At 41.2% G+C, this 16,723-nt stretch overlaps 1 protein-coding gene across 10 annotated transcripts in view; it reads right to left on the bottom strand.

The window, feature by feature from the left end:
- DMD (dystrophin) overlaps positions 1-16,723 on the bottom strand; it is a 2,004,766-nt gene that overhangs the window by 242,719 nt on the left and 1,745,324 nt on the right. For all 10 annotated transcript variants that reach the window (XM_054005916.1, XM_054005912.1, XM_054005914.1 and 7 more), the window contains one exon: positions 5,754-5,900. In XM_054005916.1, coding sequence (XP_053861891.1) covers positions 5,754-5,900 — 147 coding nt within the window. The remainder of the gene's footprint in view (positions 1-5,753; positions 5,901-16,723) is intronic.

Here is a 16,723-nt window from a genome sequence, read left to right as displayed (position 1 = left end):
TATTTCCACTCTCAGTTTATTAAAAATTTCTAGAACTAGATAATCCCAGACCTCTCCCTAAAATCAGCATTCATCATGATTTCATATCTGGTAAGCTTTATGCATCTCACTTATATGTATTAAGGAAGGGATATATAGCTGGTGGTTATATCAGGAAAGCAACTATTCATATAGTACTTTTACATGATATCTTGTGGGAGATGGGAACTGGTGTTTCAGCAATATTTTACCTGATGGAAAGACAGTGAGAAAAAACAGGGCAATATCAAACTGGGGAGAAAAACAAGGGAAAGAAGAAAGGGGGATTGGAGAAGAAAAAGAGAAGGATGAGAAGAAAGAAAAAACACAAAGGGGAGAAAGAGGAGAAAATGGACAGAGAGGAATATAGACAAAAGAGAAAGAGAGCAACAAAAAGATAAATAGGCACTACTTATTGAAAAATGAGTAAAAAGAAGCCAAAGAGAGAAACAGAAAATAAGAATAGCATAAAAGGAAGAAATATGGAAATAAATAGAATGAAAACATGCAGAGGAAAAAATAATAAAGGGCAGAGATGGCAAAAGAGGTAGGGAAATACCAAATGACTCTAATGAAAGAAAGAAAAATTATGGAAAAAATTAGGCGAAACTGGCAATCAGTTGAAAACCAGAAGCTCAAGAAAGATTAGGAAACTATCCCATTAGTTAGAATGATTGTTGTATTCATTGTTTGAGTTAAATTTTCATGCTGCATTGGCAGAAGTTGCGATTCTTCCAGAACTAGTCCCACCTAATCACAGACTTTACTGGAGGTACTGATCACGGAAATAAAAGTCTAATCCTAACATAGACCAATGTGGGAAATATACTAGAAAGTGCTGTGATGCTGTATGAAAAGGAAGTTAACCATTTATATCATTGTTATATTTATATCATTGTTGCTACCACTGTTGCACAACTGCACTAAATTTGATATAAAATGTATCATGTAAGATACCAATGGAAAAGTTACAATTTGTCAAGTATGATTATCTTGGTTAAAACCATGTATCATCACTGTATCTGAAATTCTGAATATTAGCAAGGTATTTGTATCTTAAATGTGTTTGTTCTTGGGGTGACACCCACAAGGTCTCGCCAACCCATTGTGAATGAACTATTCAAGCTTGATAGACCATTAAGAAGAATTAACTCTCCAGACAGCTCTTCCTGAGGACACCTCAGACAACAAGGAGTCAATGCAAAACATTTAAGGGCTTGTGATGTGGACATGTGACCTCGGACTCCATCTTTGTCAGTAACTTTTGTGATAGACCCAGGCCAGTTGGGTACAGCAGAATAGCAGAAGGCAGATATACTGGCCACTGGATTAACTGTTTTCTGTTCCCTGACTGACCAGAGCAGGGGCTGCTTCAGGCTAATGAGAACACCTGACTCCAATTAACCTGCAAAGAGTCAGATGAGGCCATTAAGCTAATGTGACCACCTGACTCTAATTAAGGCCCCACTGATACTATAAAAAGGACTCACTCCAGTCAGGCAGGGGAGAGTCAAGGAGAGGAAGTGTGGCTGAAGGGCTGCTTAATGAAGACATTCTCAAGCTATTGATAAGGGAGCCCTAATGTAAGGGTGAAGAAGGGAGAAGCAGGAGAGCTGTGGGGAAGTAGCCCAGGGAAATGTAGCAACTCTGGCAGTAAAAGGTTGGCTGCTAACAGCTGCTACCATTAGGGTCCCTGGGCCGGAAACTGGAGTAGAGGGCGGGCCGGGTTCCTCCCAACCCACCACTACAGGAACACCTCCTGGGAGGGGAAGTCAGGTCCCTGTCAGGACAGGATGCTAAACTGTTCTAAAACAAGTCCCTAGGGACAACAGAGACTGTGGGAGTTCTCTCACCAACCTCCTTGCTGGCCTATGATGAAAAGGACTGTAACCCTGGCCCCAGAGAGAGAAGGGCTATGTGGAGGGTCACAGTGAGCCACTGAGGCTAGCATATACTGCCTAGAAGTGCAGGACCCACGGGGGCAAGGTCAGAGCTCTGCCACACTTTCCATACACAGGGTCTATGGGCTTTGTTTGGGACAGTACATTTCTAAGCACAGGGCAGAGGATATAAAAAAGACCTGAGAGATCTCCATTTTGCCTCATTCCTGCTCCAATTCTCTGGACTGTGGATTTACAATTAAAAGGAGTATTTTGAACAATAGACTGAGGACCTTTCAATCTTTTGGAAGTTACCAGGGTGACTTTTGCAAACCAGCAGTCTATTCTATCACTGCTACACACCTGATTTAAGGAATTCACAATCATTTGTATGTATATGATCTATTAACCATTTATAACTCTATTTTATACTTTTATTAATATCTTTAGTTAGCTTACTAAGCATTGGTTGACAGCATGATATTTGGGTAATATCTGAGATACATATTGACCTGGGGGTAAGTTTCTGAACCTTTGGGATTAGTAGAACCTCACATATGGTGAACTGGGTTTTCAGTAACCTATCACTATAGTAGACCTGTTTTTCTGGCTGGGAGCCAAGGGGACTGTGTTAGGCTTCTGGTTAACAGGTGTGGTGCTACAGAAGCTCTCTTGCTGCTAGTTTGGTGAATCTAATTATAGAGTAAGCCACCAGTTGTGGTGATTGTCTGCTGTGTTTCTTGCAGTCTGCCCTGAGGTGGCATTCTCAGACCATTCCAACAGGCACCCATCACAAGTGCCATTCAGGTATGAATACAGTGCAGACAATTACTGATCAATGATACAGGTTGCCTAAATATAAGCAGTTTGTTCTCTCTCTACACCCAGCACCCTCTTATTTTAAGCAAAAAGAATATATTATTCAATTATGCCATTTCCCCCCACCCCCTGTCACATCCTGATTCCTTTAAAATGGGTAATCTGCTTAGGTTCTTCCTTCAAGACAGGTTTATAGATATGTTGCAATGTTTTTACCTCTGTTCTTTAGTTATCAGAATGCATTCCATGCACCATCATACTTATTTCCATAAATATGAACAAAGCATAAAACACGATCTTACCACCACTGATTCATTTGTTTTGTCTGCTCCAATATCTTGCCCTGACACACTTTGCTACAGAGATTCATATAAATAGAATATATTCTATCTAAGTGGATTAGTTTCCATAAAAATATTCGAGTTTGGATGTTCTTTTCCCTCCCCAACACCATGGCCAATTCTTCTTTCATTTCAAATTCCTATCACTTGGACAAATCTATTCCTGAAACACCTCTCCCTTACCCTATCCACTATAATTAGTAATATTACACTGGAGAATATGGAGAGCACTTTATCCTTGGTTCTGTCTTTTCATCTTATGCTAGTCTGTTTTAATAATGTCTCCTGTGCTCCATAGTCAGGATCTGGAAGGATGTGGAGCTGTTGCATTTGGTTTAAGGTCCAATACTATTAACATTTTATCTGAACTAGCATGTTCATTGCTACTCTTGATGCAAGCAAGCTTTTTTCCTCTTAATATTCACATAAGATGCAGCAAATGTAGCTTTGTGATATGTACATTCAACTATTTAGATGTGTTGGAGTTTTCCAAATGAATATTTTTTGCCTGTACACCTACACTACATGGCATTTAATTAGGAAGTGGTTCAGATTGCCCTTAACATGGTCAACAAAGCATGTATATGAGAGGTTTGGCTAAACCAGGCACCTCCCCAGCTGGACTGGAAACCAGGACTGGCTATCAGGCATACCAAGCATTTACTGTTCTGTGCATAGGCGCCGAGTTTCTAATCTGCGGGGGGGTGCTCCCCTCTGGCTCTGCCCAAGTCCTGCCCCAACTCCACCCCTTTTCCCAGCCCCTGCCCTGCTTCTTCCCTGCCCAGTTCTGCCCCCTCCCGCAAGTGTGCTGCACCCTCGCTCCTCACTACTCCCCCCCAGCACCTCCTGATGTCATGAAGCAGCTGATATGTGACAGGCAGGAGGCGCTGGGAGGGTGTGGGAGGCACTGGTCGGTGGAGCCTGCCAGTGAGCAAGAGGTGCTGGGGGAGAGGGAGGTTCTGGTAGGTGGGCTGCCGGTAGGTGCTCAGCACCCACCATTTTTTTCCCCCCGTGGGTGCTCTGGTCCTAGAGCACCCACAGAATTGGTGCCTATAGTTGTATGTTGAAGAAAATCTCACAGGCCAGTCTGGAAGGGAGATTGGCTAGTGGAAGGGCTCATAGGATCATTAGGAATGGAACCTGCTGCTAAGAATGAGCCAGAAAGAGAAGCATATGGGAAGATAGAGGGCTTGCAGGAGCAGCTGGCAAAGAGCAAGGGACGAATTCCTAGAGAAGGAAAGGTTGAAGAGACCTATATCTGGGACCTATATTGTGGGGCACAAATGTGTCAGGCACCCTGCTTGAATGGTATGATGACACAGGTGCACTGACATGCTGGCTAGAGGAAATAGTGTTAGCACCAACAGCACAGAAGACATACAGAGGCATGTGCGGTCATGTGCCCCCCACCCAATTTGCTGCTTGGCTTGTACTGAGCATGCTCAAGAACACTGCTGAAGCCTTCTGGCCTCACTCTGCCCTCCCCCCCCCACCCCTCCCGCCACACACGCTATAGGCAGACACTGGTCATCTCTGATCATGTGCATGAAAAGAGGGAAGGGGGTTTATTCTTATCCATGAAAATCTGAAGTCTTGTGATAAGCATCAGCACTTTACATTATTCAGTCCAATTCCAGGCTTATCTTGCACTTCCTACCTACTTACATATTTTTAACATGTCCCTGTTAAAGTCAACACACAGACTACTGTTTCTCAGATTTTGGAATGAAACACATTGAAATACATCTGCGCATGCACACATACATGTCTCCCGTTAATCCAAATTGGGGGTCACTTGCATAAAGTAAAAGAATCTGTAATATATGCATATTAGTTGGCTTTGCTGGAAAATAATGAAGAATAACTAAACTTAAGTGGATGTACATCTCTGTAAAATCTGTTCTATAATCTTTTCAATTTTGATTTCCATTTAAATTTGATATTCATTCTGATGTGATGAAATAGTTTAATACTTTTTCAGCTTTAAAAGCAAACTCATAAAATCCACTTTTTTGATTACTTTAATAGGATTACTGAATTCTGCCAATGACTAATGAATATAATGCTTTGTAATTTTAGATTTGATACCACAGGTGTGATTTTAATGGATGTACTGCACAGGATCACTAAGCTGCTTGTACAGGGAAGTATTTAAAATGAATGTCCTTGGAAGTAATTGAAACAGAAAAGAGAATGCACTGGAGTTGTGAAAATAAACTCTCTAAAGTCAATCTTCCATATGCCATACAAAAGAGCTGTAAAGATTGGATATGCCTAATCCACAATAAATTGTCATATGAAATACATGGTAGTGTAAATTGCAACAAATGCACATCTTTTGGTGTTTATAATTTTTTACGGTGATGAAATTAAAAAAAAAAATCTGTTCCTGAAGAGAGAATTTTAAGCAACCAGCTAGAAGCATACTTTTAATTACACATGGGCTACATGCTAATTATCTACAATTAATAGGGTTAGCTCAATTTATCATGTTCTTGAGAGAGTGAGATTTGGGTAGTCAGAAATATGAGGAAAACCATTTATAATATCAGCTTTTCTTTTCTTTGTTTAAAAAAAAAAAGGTATGCACACTGTAATTTGCATAGCAACAATTATGTTTTCCACTGGGACAAAACACAAGAAAAAACATGTCCATGTAAATGCAGAGCTTCAAAAATGATTAAGACAATATTACCTGTAGAAGCTTCCACCTTGTGTTCAGGTCTTCTAGGCAGTTGAGATTATATGGAGAAAGCTGTATATCAGAGGAGGTGAACTGGTGAGCAAGGTCATTGACATGATTCACATTTTCTTTAATGGGTGCAATTTCTGCTCGGTAAACCTGTGTGAATGAAACAAACAGTATGTTTATATAAACAATAATCTCCAAAGTTATAGTCTCCACTATTTGATAATTGACCATGAGGGAGATTCTGGCAACTTTTTAAAACTGAAAAATGTAGATTCAGGTCAACAGAAAACATTCTGAAAGTTTGTGTTTAATTCCACTGAATTGTTTCAGACTGAGGAAAAACAAACAAACAAAAAACCAAAACAGACAAAAAACCCTCAACTAAATGTTTAGTCTTGATTTTTTTTAATGAAATGTTTTGATCTTTTTTATTTGAAATTACTTTGTTTTGAATTTTACCTCCATTGTGTTTTTTAAAAGATGTAAAACTCTTTTAAACGAAACTGTTTCATTCAACTCCAAACTACTATCTGTTTTTTCCCCTTAACACATTTTGGTTTAGCCAGAGAACTGAAAAATCAGTAATTCACACAGCTCTAGTTCTGAGCCCTAACCGGAAAGGAAGGAACATATTGATCATGAATATCTACATTCTTTTTATATAGCATGGCCTTTATTGTGGCTTCCAGGCACAACTTGCATTTGAGTAGTTGCATGTTCAGTAGGATCATCAAGGAAAATTTTGGCCAACTCAGCCAGATTTTCTCGTAGGGCTCCCAAGGGAGCATTCACTTTAGTAGCTGTTTCCTGACCCTTTAAATATGTGTAATATTTGTCCCCTATTGTGCTGGGTCAGTACGTTTCAGCCTTAGACCGCTGGAGGCGATAGTGCTGCTGGTGATACCAACACAGAGCAACCAGGACTGGCTCTAACTTTTTTGCCGCCTCAGGCAAAAAAGAAGAGCGCTGGGCTGCCCAACCCCCCACCCCCGAGCGCTGGGCTGCCCAACCCCCCACCCCCGAGCGCTGCGCCGGGCCGCCCAACCCCCCCCTCCGAGCGCTGCGCCGGGCCGCCCAACCCCCCCCCGAGCGCTGCGCCGGGCCGCCCAAACGCCTGCCCCCCCAGCGCCTCACCGGGCCAGGCCGCCCAAACCCCCAGAGCGCCGGACCGCCCAAACACCCCCCCCCAACACCTGCAACACTGCGCCGCCAAAGCTTCCGCGCTGCCCGGCCGAAACAAACAACCCCTCGAGTGCCGCCCTGCCAAACAAAAAACAAACACTGCGAGCACCCCCCACCACCCCAACATTAGCCGCCCCTTCTAAGGTGCCGCCCCAAGCACGTGCTTGGTCGGCTGGTGCCTGGAGCTGGTCCTGGGAGCAACTAGACACATAGGGGGGAAATCCTGTCCACACTGAAGTCAATGGCAAAAATCCCACTGACTTCAACAGAGTCATGATTTCATCCAATGTGCCTGGAGCAAGTATATGAATGGAAGGGGATTAGGAGAAGAGGCTTCCTCCTCTTCTACGTGGATGCAGGGCCAGCCACAATGTGGCCCTTAATATTTTGTAGTGAATTTTAAATTTGTTTTAAAATATATAAACCTTACATCACCTGAAAGAACCGTGCATAACAATTTTATTATTTTAATAATTTCATTAAATGCTTTAAAAAGTCATCTATATTAGTGGTTCTCAAAACCAGTCTGCTGCTTGTTCAGGGAAAGCCCCTTGCGGGCCGGGCCGGTTTGTTTACCTGCTGTGTCTGCAGGTTGGGCCGATCGCGGCTCCCACTGGCTGCAATTCACTGCTCCAGGCCAATAGGGGCTGCGGGAAGCAGCGTGGGATGTGATGGCCGCCCTTCCCGCAGGCCCCATTGGCCTGGAGCGGTGAACCGTGGCCAGTGGGAGCCACGTTCGACCGAACCTGCGGACGCGGTAGGTAAACAAACTGGCTCGGCCCGCCAGAGGCTTTCCCTGAACAAGCAGCGGGCTGGCTTTGAGAACCGCTGATCTATATCGCTGCAAAACAAAGAAACCAAAAACCTTCCAACTGACTTTATTTCAAACCAGGCAATAACAATTTGAGGAAGCTCCTACAATGAATCTCAATACATTCTCAAAGTGCTGCCACCTTGACCTCACATACAAAACATCATGACAATCTGTTGCGGAGAGATGTTTCTGTGCAGATCTTTGAGCTGTTACAGTGTTTCATATCTGTATTTACTAATGAGACATTTAGGGAACTTTAACATGATACACTGTATCAAATGTATCAATGAGTCACTTCTAAGGGACAAATTCTGTCATTTTCAGGTGCACTTTGGGTAATGTGATGTCTGTGCACAAGGACAGGATAATGTCCTTGGAATATTAGCCTTGCCGTCTGTCTCTGAGTATGTGCATTTTGCTATATAAGCCATACAGTAGAACCTCAGAGTTACAAACTCCTCAGGAATGGAGGTTGTTCGTAACTCTGAAATGTTCGTAACTCTGAACACAATGTAATTGTTGTTCTTTCAAAAGTTTGTAACTGAACATTGACTTCAGACAACTTTGAAACTTTACTACGTAGAAGAAAAATGCTGCCTTTAACCATCTTAATTTAAATGAAACGAGCACAGAAAAAATTCCTTACCTTGTCAAATCTTTTTTTAAATGTTCCCTTTATTTTGTAGTAGTTTTCATTTAATACAGTACTGTACTATATTTGCCTCTTTTTTTGGGGGGGTGTCTCTGCTGCTGCCTGATGGCATACTTCAAGTTTCAAATGAGGTGTGTGGTTGACTGGTCAGTTGATAACTCTGGAGTTCGTAACTCTGAGGTTTTACTGTATATGATCTATAACTTATTTTGGACAATTAAACTATTGAAATGACCTCCTAGAAATTTCTTTACCAGAATTAGCTGTGAACGTTATTCCATGAATAACCAATATCTGACAAACTTGAGAGTGTTTGCAGCTTAACATTACTCAGACTTTCTCAGACACTGGAATGGTTAAATGCCACTAACTGAAAATAGGGCATAGATCAGTGGGTCTCAAACTTTTTTACTGGTGAAAAATTGCAAGCCTCTGAGTGCGACCCCCCCCCCCAAATAAATTAAACACCCTTTTAAATATTATAAATGCTGGATGCAAGTGGGGTTTGGCGTGGAGGCTGACAGCTCGCGACCCTCATATAATGACCTTGCGATCCACTGAGGGGTCCCAACCCCCAGTTTGAGAACCCCTAGCATAGATCTCCTAAATATTGTCCATGACTCTCAGTCAACAGCTGGATTCTGACTCAATTAATTATAATACCTCACAACATGAGTAGACTCAATGACTTCAATAGGATTCATATGCTTATGAGTTAGCAGGACTGCATTTAACAGAAAAATGTAAGTGGTTAGGTATTGCCTCTTTCCCTCCCCACAGCATACAGTGAAATGTTCTTTAATGGCCCACTGAAACAAACATGAAAAACATACTGATTTCAAACAATGTTTATTCTGAAAGGCAAGCAGGGAGACTGATTTAAGTGCCCTGAAAGCAAAATTCACAAGTTAAATTAGACACAAGGAATGTTATTCACCTCACCCTTTCACAAGTTGAGTTCACTGGAGTTACTCCTGATTTATATTATTGTTAGTTGAGAGAATCTGGCTTATGGTGTGGAGATGAGGGCAGAATTTGGCACTTGCAGTCAGATCTTGCAAAGGCTTCCATATGTACTTAAGTTAAGCATGTGATGAAAAAATGAGGCCAGTAAGGCTTTAAGTAAAATATAGGCATATGTCTTTGCAGGATTAGGGTCTTAGTGAATATAGATATGCAGAGTGAATATTGGCATACATATTATTTCATGTGCAGTAAATTATATAACTCTCTTACCTGTTTCATTTAGTTACTGATAAAAATAGTCCACATAATATTTTATATGTGAAATATTCTTTAAATAAACGCCCCGTCCAAAAAATAAATTCAGTGCTAGCAACTTGATATCTTGAGAAATATCAATTGAGTATGTGGAGGGGAGGAAAAAAAAGTTTGATAAATAAAAACATTCAGTTTCAAGCATCCCTGGGGGAATATTACAATAAACTATGGAAATCAGAGGAAAAAAAACTCTGAAAAATACCTTTAGGATATCCTTTCAAAACTTCAAGACAATATACTATGAGCTAATGTCATGCTATGTTCATGCACTCAGAAAGATGGTTTATTTGCTTTATATGTAGTAATATTCCTACATCAAAACAGCTACAGATTTCATTTTCTACTTTTATTTGCAGAATTGAAATGTTTTTTCATTGTTCACTGGACTGAACTTTTAACCCCCCTCCCCATTTCACTACTCTACAAATAAAATTCAGACCAATTCATTGACCAAATGGAAAAGAGAAATAGGGTGAATGGAAGTATGGGCACATAATTCAAATAAGCACTTCTATTTCCATTTTGTTAATACTGATTTAATACACAACTTGGAAAAAAGAAGATTCTATTCTCCTGCCAACATGTTCCAGACATCCCTTGGTAAGTGACTAAAAGTCATAGTTTGAAAACTAGCGATGGAATAAGCCATTTTATTCTTAAATCCTTGTAGCTATATTTGGGCCTTCCAAATTATATTGCTTATAGTGAAGAATTCCACCTTTTATCCAAACCTCTGGTCAGCCAGCTTAATTGTGTCTCCTATTCCATTCAGTTATATGGAGTTCTAATGTTGGTTACTGGGAATAAGTTACAAACTTCAGTTAGGACAGGAAAATAGAACTGACCATTTTAATTGTTCAGGACTGAATTAAATGGGCAATCTAGATTATCGACTCTCAATTTGTAACCTTTATTCTTTTTTGTTCAAACTCTGAGGTGAATTCAGCTCCTACCACATCCATTGTAGCCAATTCAGCATCTCTCAGGACCGAAAACATACCTAACCAATCTAACCTCATAAAAAAAGTCCAATAATCATTTTAATGGATGTCCTATGTATGTAGAAATGTATATTGACAAAGCATATGAGAATTCTCATAGGTAGCCTTTTTGCAAAAAGCAAGACTTAGTAAATTAAGTCTAATTTACTTAATAAATAAGTAGATAATTGTCCACATAAAGTTTGCACACGTACAACCTAAGGACAAACCTTTGAACTCTGTAGTCTTTGTAATCTTTTTTCCAGTTAATCTTATGTGTATGTTCATGCAGCATTAAAAAAAAATATTAATCATCAGCACCCTAAATTGCCTTTAGATTACTGGGGCATAAGGACTTGATCCTGCACCATTGAAGACAAAGGGATTTTTGCCATTATATTTAATGGAAGAAGGATCAGACCTTAACTGAAGACAGTAGTTCAGGCTAACCACTTAAGTATATTGTTAGCTTTAACCATGTGCTTAAATCCCAGCTTGACTTGAGAACGTGTTTCAGTGCTTTGCTGACCTGGGGCATAACTGAATAAGTTCAGATATTTAGATACTAGTCTTTATTTCTATATGTGCAAAATTGCATTTGTAATTATTTGCCTCTAAAATTGGCTCAGAAATATTGGGCCCAATGGAAAGTGAAATAGATGGTCATATTGGGTTTTTCTAGATTAAGAAGAGGCTGAGGAAATGTTGTGATTAGCTAGTATGTGTTATTGACCTAACCATGACCTCTTATTCTTATCTAGACAAACCAGCTGATAAGATGAAATAAGTGGTAAGAAGGGTTTTTTTCTACATGTTGAAAGGGCTGAAGTGTGGATGTGTAGCAGGAAAAGCAACCAAGGCATAAGAAGGATGTAGAATGGCCTAAGATAAGGCATATCTACTCCCTTCCTCCTTGCACACAATTTATTTTATAGTTCACCCTTCTAATAGTTGCTTTTCCTGCTACAACCACATTCTTCTGCATGTGAATTACACTGATTTATGCTTATTTATGCTGATTTTCCAATATGTCCCTCTGAGTTCAATTATTAATGTTGTATTTTTATTAAAATTTCTATTAACTTGATACACACACAGCAACTTAAAACAAAAAAAAATCTTATTCAATGGTTTATTGATATATAATTAATCCAAATCCTTTTACAAATAAAAAACCAAGAGAGAAAAAGAAAAAAAGCTTGTCCACATTAAGATCTGAACTCCATAGGACATTGTATTATTTTAAAATTTAGCTATTTAAAAGACCAAGTTAAGCAAGATACATTATTAGTGATAACTTGTCTACTTCTCCTAGAGTACATAAACCCACAACTATGGGCTTGACTATGCTACAGACTGAAGCTGTGACATAGTGTAGACACTTTCTATACTGAAAGGAGGATTTATTTTTTGCCTCTAGTTAATCTACTCCAGCGAGAAGCAGAAGCTAAGTCGATGTAAGAATTCTTCCACTGACCCAATGGTGTCTATGCTGGGACATAGATCAGCATAAGTACATCTCTGAGGGGTAGCTAGGGTAACCTAAATTTTAAGCATAAACCAGGTCTGAGATGTTTTAGCTGTGGAATGAGAGGAGGTTAGCTCTAATTCTGTTTTGTTTAAAAGAATTATTTTAATGATTAGTCTTTTTTGTATTGGAACTACTTAAAACTATCACATTTACATCTATAGGTTGATGAACACATCCTCTCTCTAAATTTGGTTTCCTTTACTTATAAAATGTTTATAATCAGCTACAACATACTTCAAAGAGAAGCCTAATAAGCATTAACTTGACAGATTTAACGGACCTTCAGCTTGGAAGCCTCAGTACGATGGAAGTTGATATAAGTGAGATTGCACTTTGAATTATCAATTCCCTTCAGTTTGCTCATGCCTTCATATTTTTCATTTACTATTTCCACCTTTAATGAAAAAAAGGCAGTGTACATCTTTTTACAGAAGAAAGATTTAAAGAATTGTAACAAGTTTCTTGTTCAAAAACAAAACACAACACCAAACTAAGAGCCCTCTGACATACATATACACATACTGAGCAGTATTAGACTACACAAATAGTCCCAATGAAATCAATGAAACTACTCAAGATGTAAATTACTCCTCAATGTGAGCAAGTTATTTTCATTATGAATGGAGAGCTGGATGTATTATAAAGAAGCCTTATTGAGGGTGCCCGAACAAACCATCCCGATGTGGAGAAAGAACAGCAAATATGGCAGGCAACCAGCTTGGCTTAACAGAGAAATCTTCTATGAGCTTAAACACAAAAAGGAAGCTTACAAGACGTGGAAACTTGGACAGATGACTAGAGAGAAGTATAAAAATATTGCTTGAGTATGCAAGGGTGTAATCAGGAACGCCAAAGCACAATTGGAGTTGCAGCTAGCAAGGGATGTGAAAGGTAACAAGAACAGCTTCTACAGGTATGGTAGCAACAAGAAGGTGGTCAGGGAAAGTGTGAGACCCTTACTGAATGGGGGAGGCAACCTAGTGACAGATGATGTGGAAAAAGCTGAAGTACTCAATGCTTTTTTTTGCCTCAATCTTCACAGACAAGGTCAGCTCCAGACTGCTGAACTGAGCAGCACAGTATGGGGAGGAGATGAGCAGACTTCAGTGCTGAAAGAACAGATTAAGGACTATTTAGAAAAGCTGGACACGCATAAGTCCATGGGGCCGAATGCAAAGCATCCCAGGGTGCTGAGCGAGTTGGCTGATGTGATGGCCAAATCATAGAATATCAGAGTTGGAAGGGACCTCAGGAGGTCATCTAGTCCAACCCTCTGCTCAAAGCAGGACCAATCCCCAACTAAATCATCCCAGCCAGGGCTTTGTCAAGCCTGACCTTAAAAACCTCTAAGGAAGGAGATTCCACCACCTCCCTAGATAACCCACTCCAATCCTTCACCACCCTTCTAGTGAAAGTTTTTCCTAATATCCAACCTAAACCTCCCCCACTGCAACAGGAGACCATTACTCCTTGTTCTATCATCTGCTTCCACTGAGAACAGTCTAGATCCATCGTCTTTGGAACCCCCTTTCAGGTAGTTGAAAGCAGCTATCAAATCCCCTCTCACTCTTCTCTTCTGCAGACTAAACAATCCCAATTCCCTCAACCTCTCCTCATAAGTCATGTGCTTCAGCCCCCTAATCATTTTTGTTGACCTCCGCTGGACTCTTTCCAATTTTTCCACATCTTTCTTGTACTGTGGGGCTCAAAACTGGACACAGTACTCCAGAGGAGGCCCCACCAGTGTTGAATAGAGGGAAATGATCATGTCCCTCCATCTGCTGGCAATGCCCCTACTTATACAGCCCCAAATGCCGTTAGCCTTCTTGGCAACAAGGGCACACTGTCGACTTATATCCAACTTCTCTTCCACTATAACCCCAAGGTCCTTTTTTCCAGAACTGCTGCCTAGCCATTCGGTCTCTAGTCTGTAGCAGTGCATTGGATTCTTCCGTCGTAAGTGCAGGACTCTGCACTTGTCCTTGTTGAACCTCAGATTTCTTTTAGCCCAATCCTCTAATTTGTCTAGGTCCCTCTGTATCCTATCCCTACCCTCCAATGTATCTACCACTCCTCCCAGTTTAGTGTCATATGCAAACTTGCTGCGGGTGCAGTCAGCGCCATCCTCCAGATCATTAATGAAGATATTGAACAAAACCAGCCCCAGGACCGACCCTTGGGGCACTCCGTTTGATATGGCTGCCAACTAGATGTGGAGTCATTGATCACTACCTGTTGAGCCTGACAATCTAACCAGCTTTCTATCCACCTTGTAGTCCATTCAACCAGTCCATACTTCTTTAACATACCGGCAAGAATACTGTGGGAGACTGTATCAAAAGCTTTGCTAAAGTCATGGAATTCCTGGTTATTCTCCCAGGGGATCCTGCCCATCAGTTCCTGGAGGGAGTCAAAGTCTGCTTTTCTGAAGTCCAGGGTCCATATTCTGCTGCTCTCCTTTCTTCCTTGTGTCAGGATCCTGAACTCGACCATCTTATGGTCACTGCCTCCCAGATTCCCATCCACTTTTGCTTCCCCTACTAATTCTTCCCTGTTTGAGTAGCAGGTGAAGAAGAACTCTGCCCCCAGTTGGTTCCTCCAGCACTTGCACCAGGAAATTGTCCCCTACACTTTCCAAAAGCTTCCTGGATTGTCTGTGCACCGCTGTATTGCTCTCCCAGCAGATATCAGGGTGATTTAAGTCTCCCATGAGAACCAGGGCCTTTGATCTAGTAACTTCTGTTAGTTGCCGGAAGACAGCCTCGTCCACCTCATCCCCCTGCTCTGGGGGTCTATAGCAGACTCCCACCATGACACCATCCTTGTTCCTCACACTTCTAAACTTAATCCAGAGACTCTTAGGGTTTTTCTGCAGTTTTATACTGGTGCTCTGAGCAGTCATACTGTTCTTACATACAATGCAACTCCCCCACCTTTTCTGCCCTGCATGTCCTTCCTGAACAGTTTATATCCATCCATGACAGTACTCCAGTCATGTGAGTTATCCCACCAAGTCTCCGTTATTCCAATTACTTCATAATTCCTTGACTGTGCCAGGACTTCCAGTTCTCCCTGCTTGTTTCCCAGACAAATTAGAGGATTGGGCCAAAAGAAATCTGATGAGGTTCAACAAAGACAAGTGCAGAGTCCTGCACTTAGAACGGAAGAATCCAATGCACTGCTATAGGCTGGGTACCGACTGGCTAAGTGGCAGTGCTGCAGAAAAGGACCTGGAGATTACAGTGGACAAGAAGCTGGATATGAGTAAACAGTGTGCTCTTGTTGACAAGAAGGCTAATGGCATATTGGGCTGCATTAGTAGGAGCATTGCTAGCAGATCAAGGGAAGTGATAATTCCCCTCTATTCAGCACTGGTGATGCCACATCTGGAGTATTGCATCCAGTTTTGGCCCCTCACTACAGAAAAGATTGACATATTGGAGAGAGTCCAGTGGAGGGCAATGAAAATGATTGGGGAGCTGGGGCACATGACTTGAATTAAATTAATGGAGATATCCCATCTCCTAGAACTGGAAGGGACCTTGAAAGGTCATCGAGTCCAGCCCCCTGCCTTCACTAGCAGGACCAAGTACTGATTTTGCCCCAGATCCCTAAGAGGCCCCACTCAATGATTGATTTATGAGGAGAGGCTAAGTGAACTGGGCTTATTTAGTCTGCAGAAGAGAAGAGTGAGGTGGGATTTGATAGCAGCCTTTTGGCTTCAACTACCTGAAGGGGGGTTCCAGAGAGGATGGAGCTTGGCTGTTCTCAATGGTGGCAGATGACAGAACAAGGAGCAATGGTCTCAAGTTGCAGTGGGGGAGGTCTAGGTTGGATATTAGGAAAAACTATTTCACTAGGAGGGTTGTGAAGCACTGGAATGGGTTACCTAGGGAGGTGATGGAATCTCTTCCAACCCTAATCTTCTATGATTCTTTTATGATAATGGCCTTATGCAACTACAATTTGAACTATATCTGATGCTCCAGACTATAGATTTGGAAAAGTGGATTTTAAGTGATCTGTACAGTTCTGTTTTGAAAACTCCTTGAGAAGTCAGCAAGCTTGTCTGAACGGGGGGGCGTGAGGTGGGTCTCAGAGCATGGGCTCCAACCAGAGCCCAAATCTCTACACTGCAATATTTAGCACTGCAGCTTGTGCTCCCAGGAACCCGAGTCAGCTCTGAGACTCGGTGCCATGGTTTTTTCCCTGCAGTATAGATGTATCAAAGGACACACGGGTTATGCTGCCTAACCAAATATTGGAACCAAGTATTTGAAATATATGGTACCCTGCAGGGTCTAGCTAGCACAAAATGTAATTTATATGTTAAACACAACGAGCCATAAGTTCCCCTTCTACCAAAAACAACACAGAAGAGAACTCAGTCAAAAATATCTGCAGTTTAAAAGGTCAGTTTTGTAACAGCATCACACTATCAATGCAGGATAAGTGTTGCTATCGTGTATATCATTCAAATGAGAAGACAAGAATCTGCAAGTGAAGCTGCCAAAACCTTTCAGATTTCTGGCC

The sequence above is a fragment of the Malaclemys terrapin genome, chromosome 1 (genome assembly GCF_027887155.1).
Source record: "Malaclemys terrapin pileata isolate rMalTer1 chromosome 1, rMalTer1.hap1, whole genome shotgun sequence".
NCBI lineage: Eukaryota > Metazoa > Chordata > Testudines > Emydidae > Malaclemys > Malaclemys terrapin.
The sequence above is the reverse complement of the archived record's forward strand: the minus strand, read 5'-3'. Positions and strand labels throughout refer to the sequence as shown.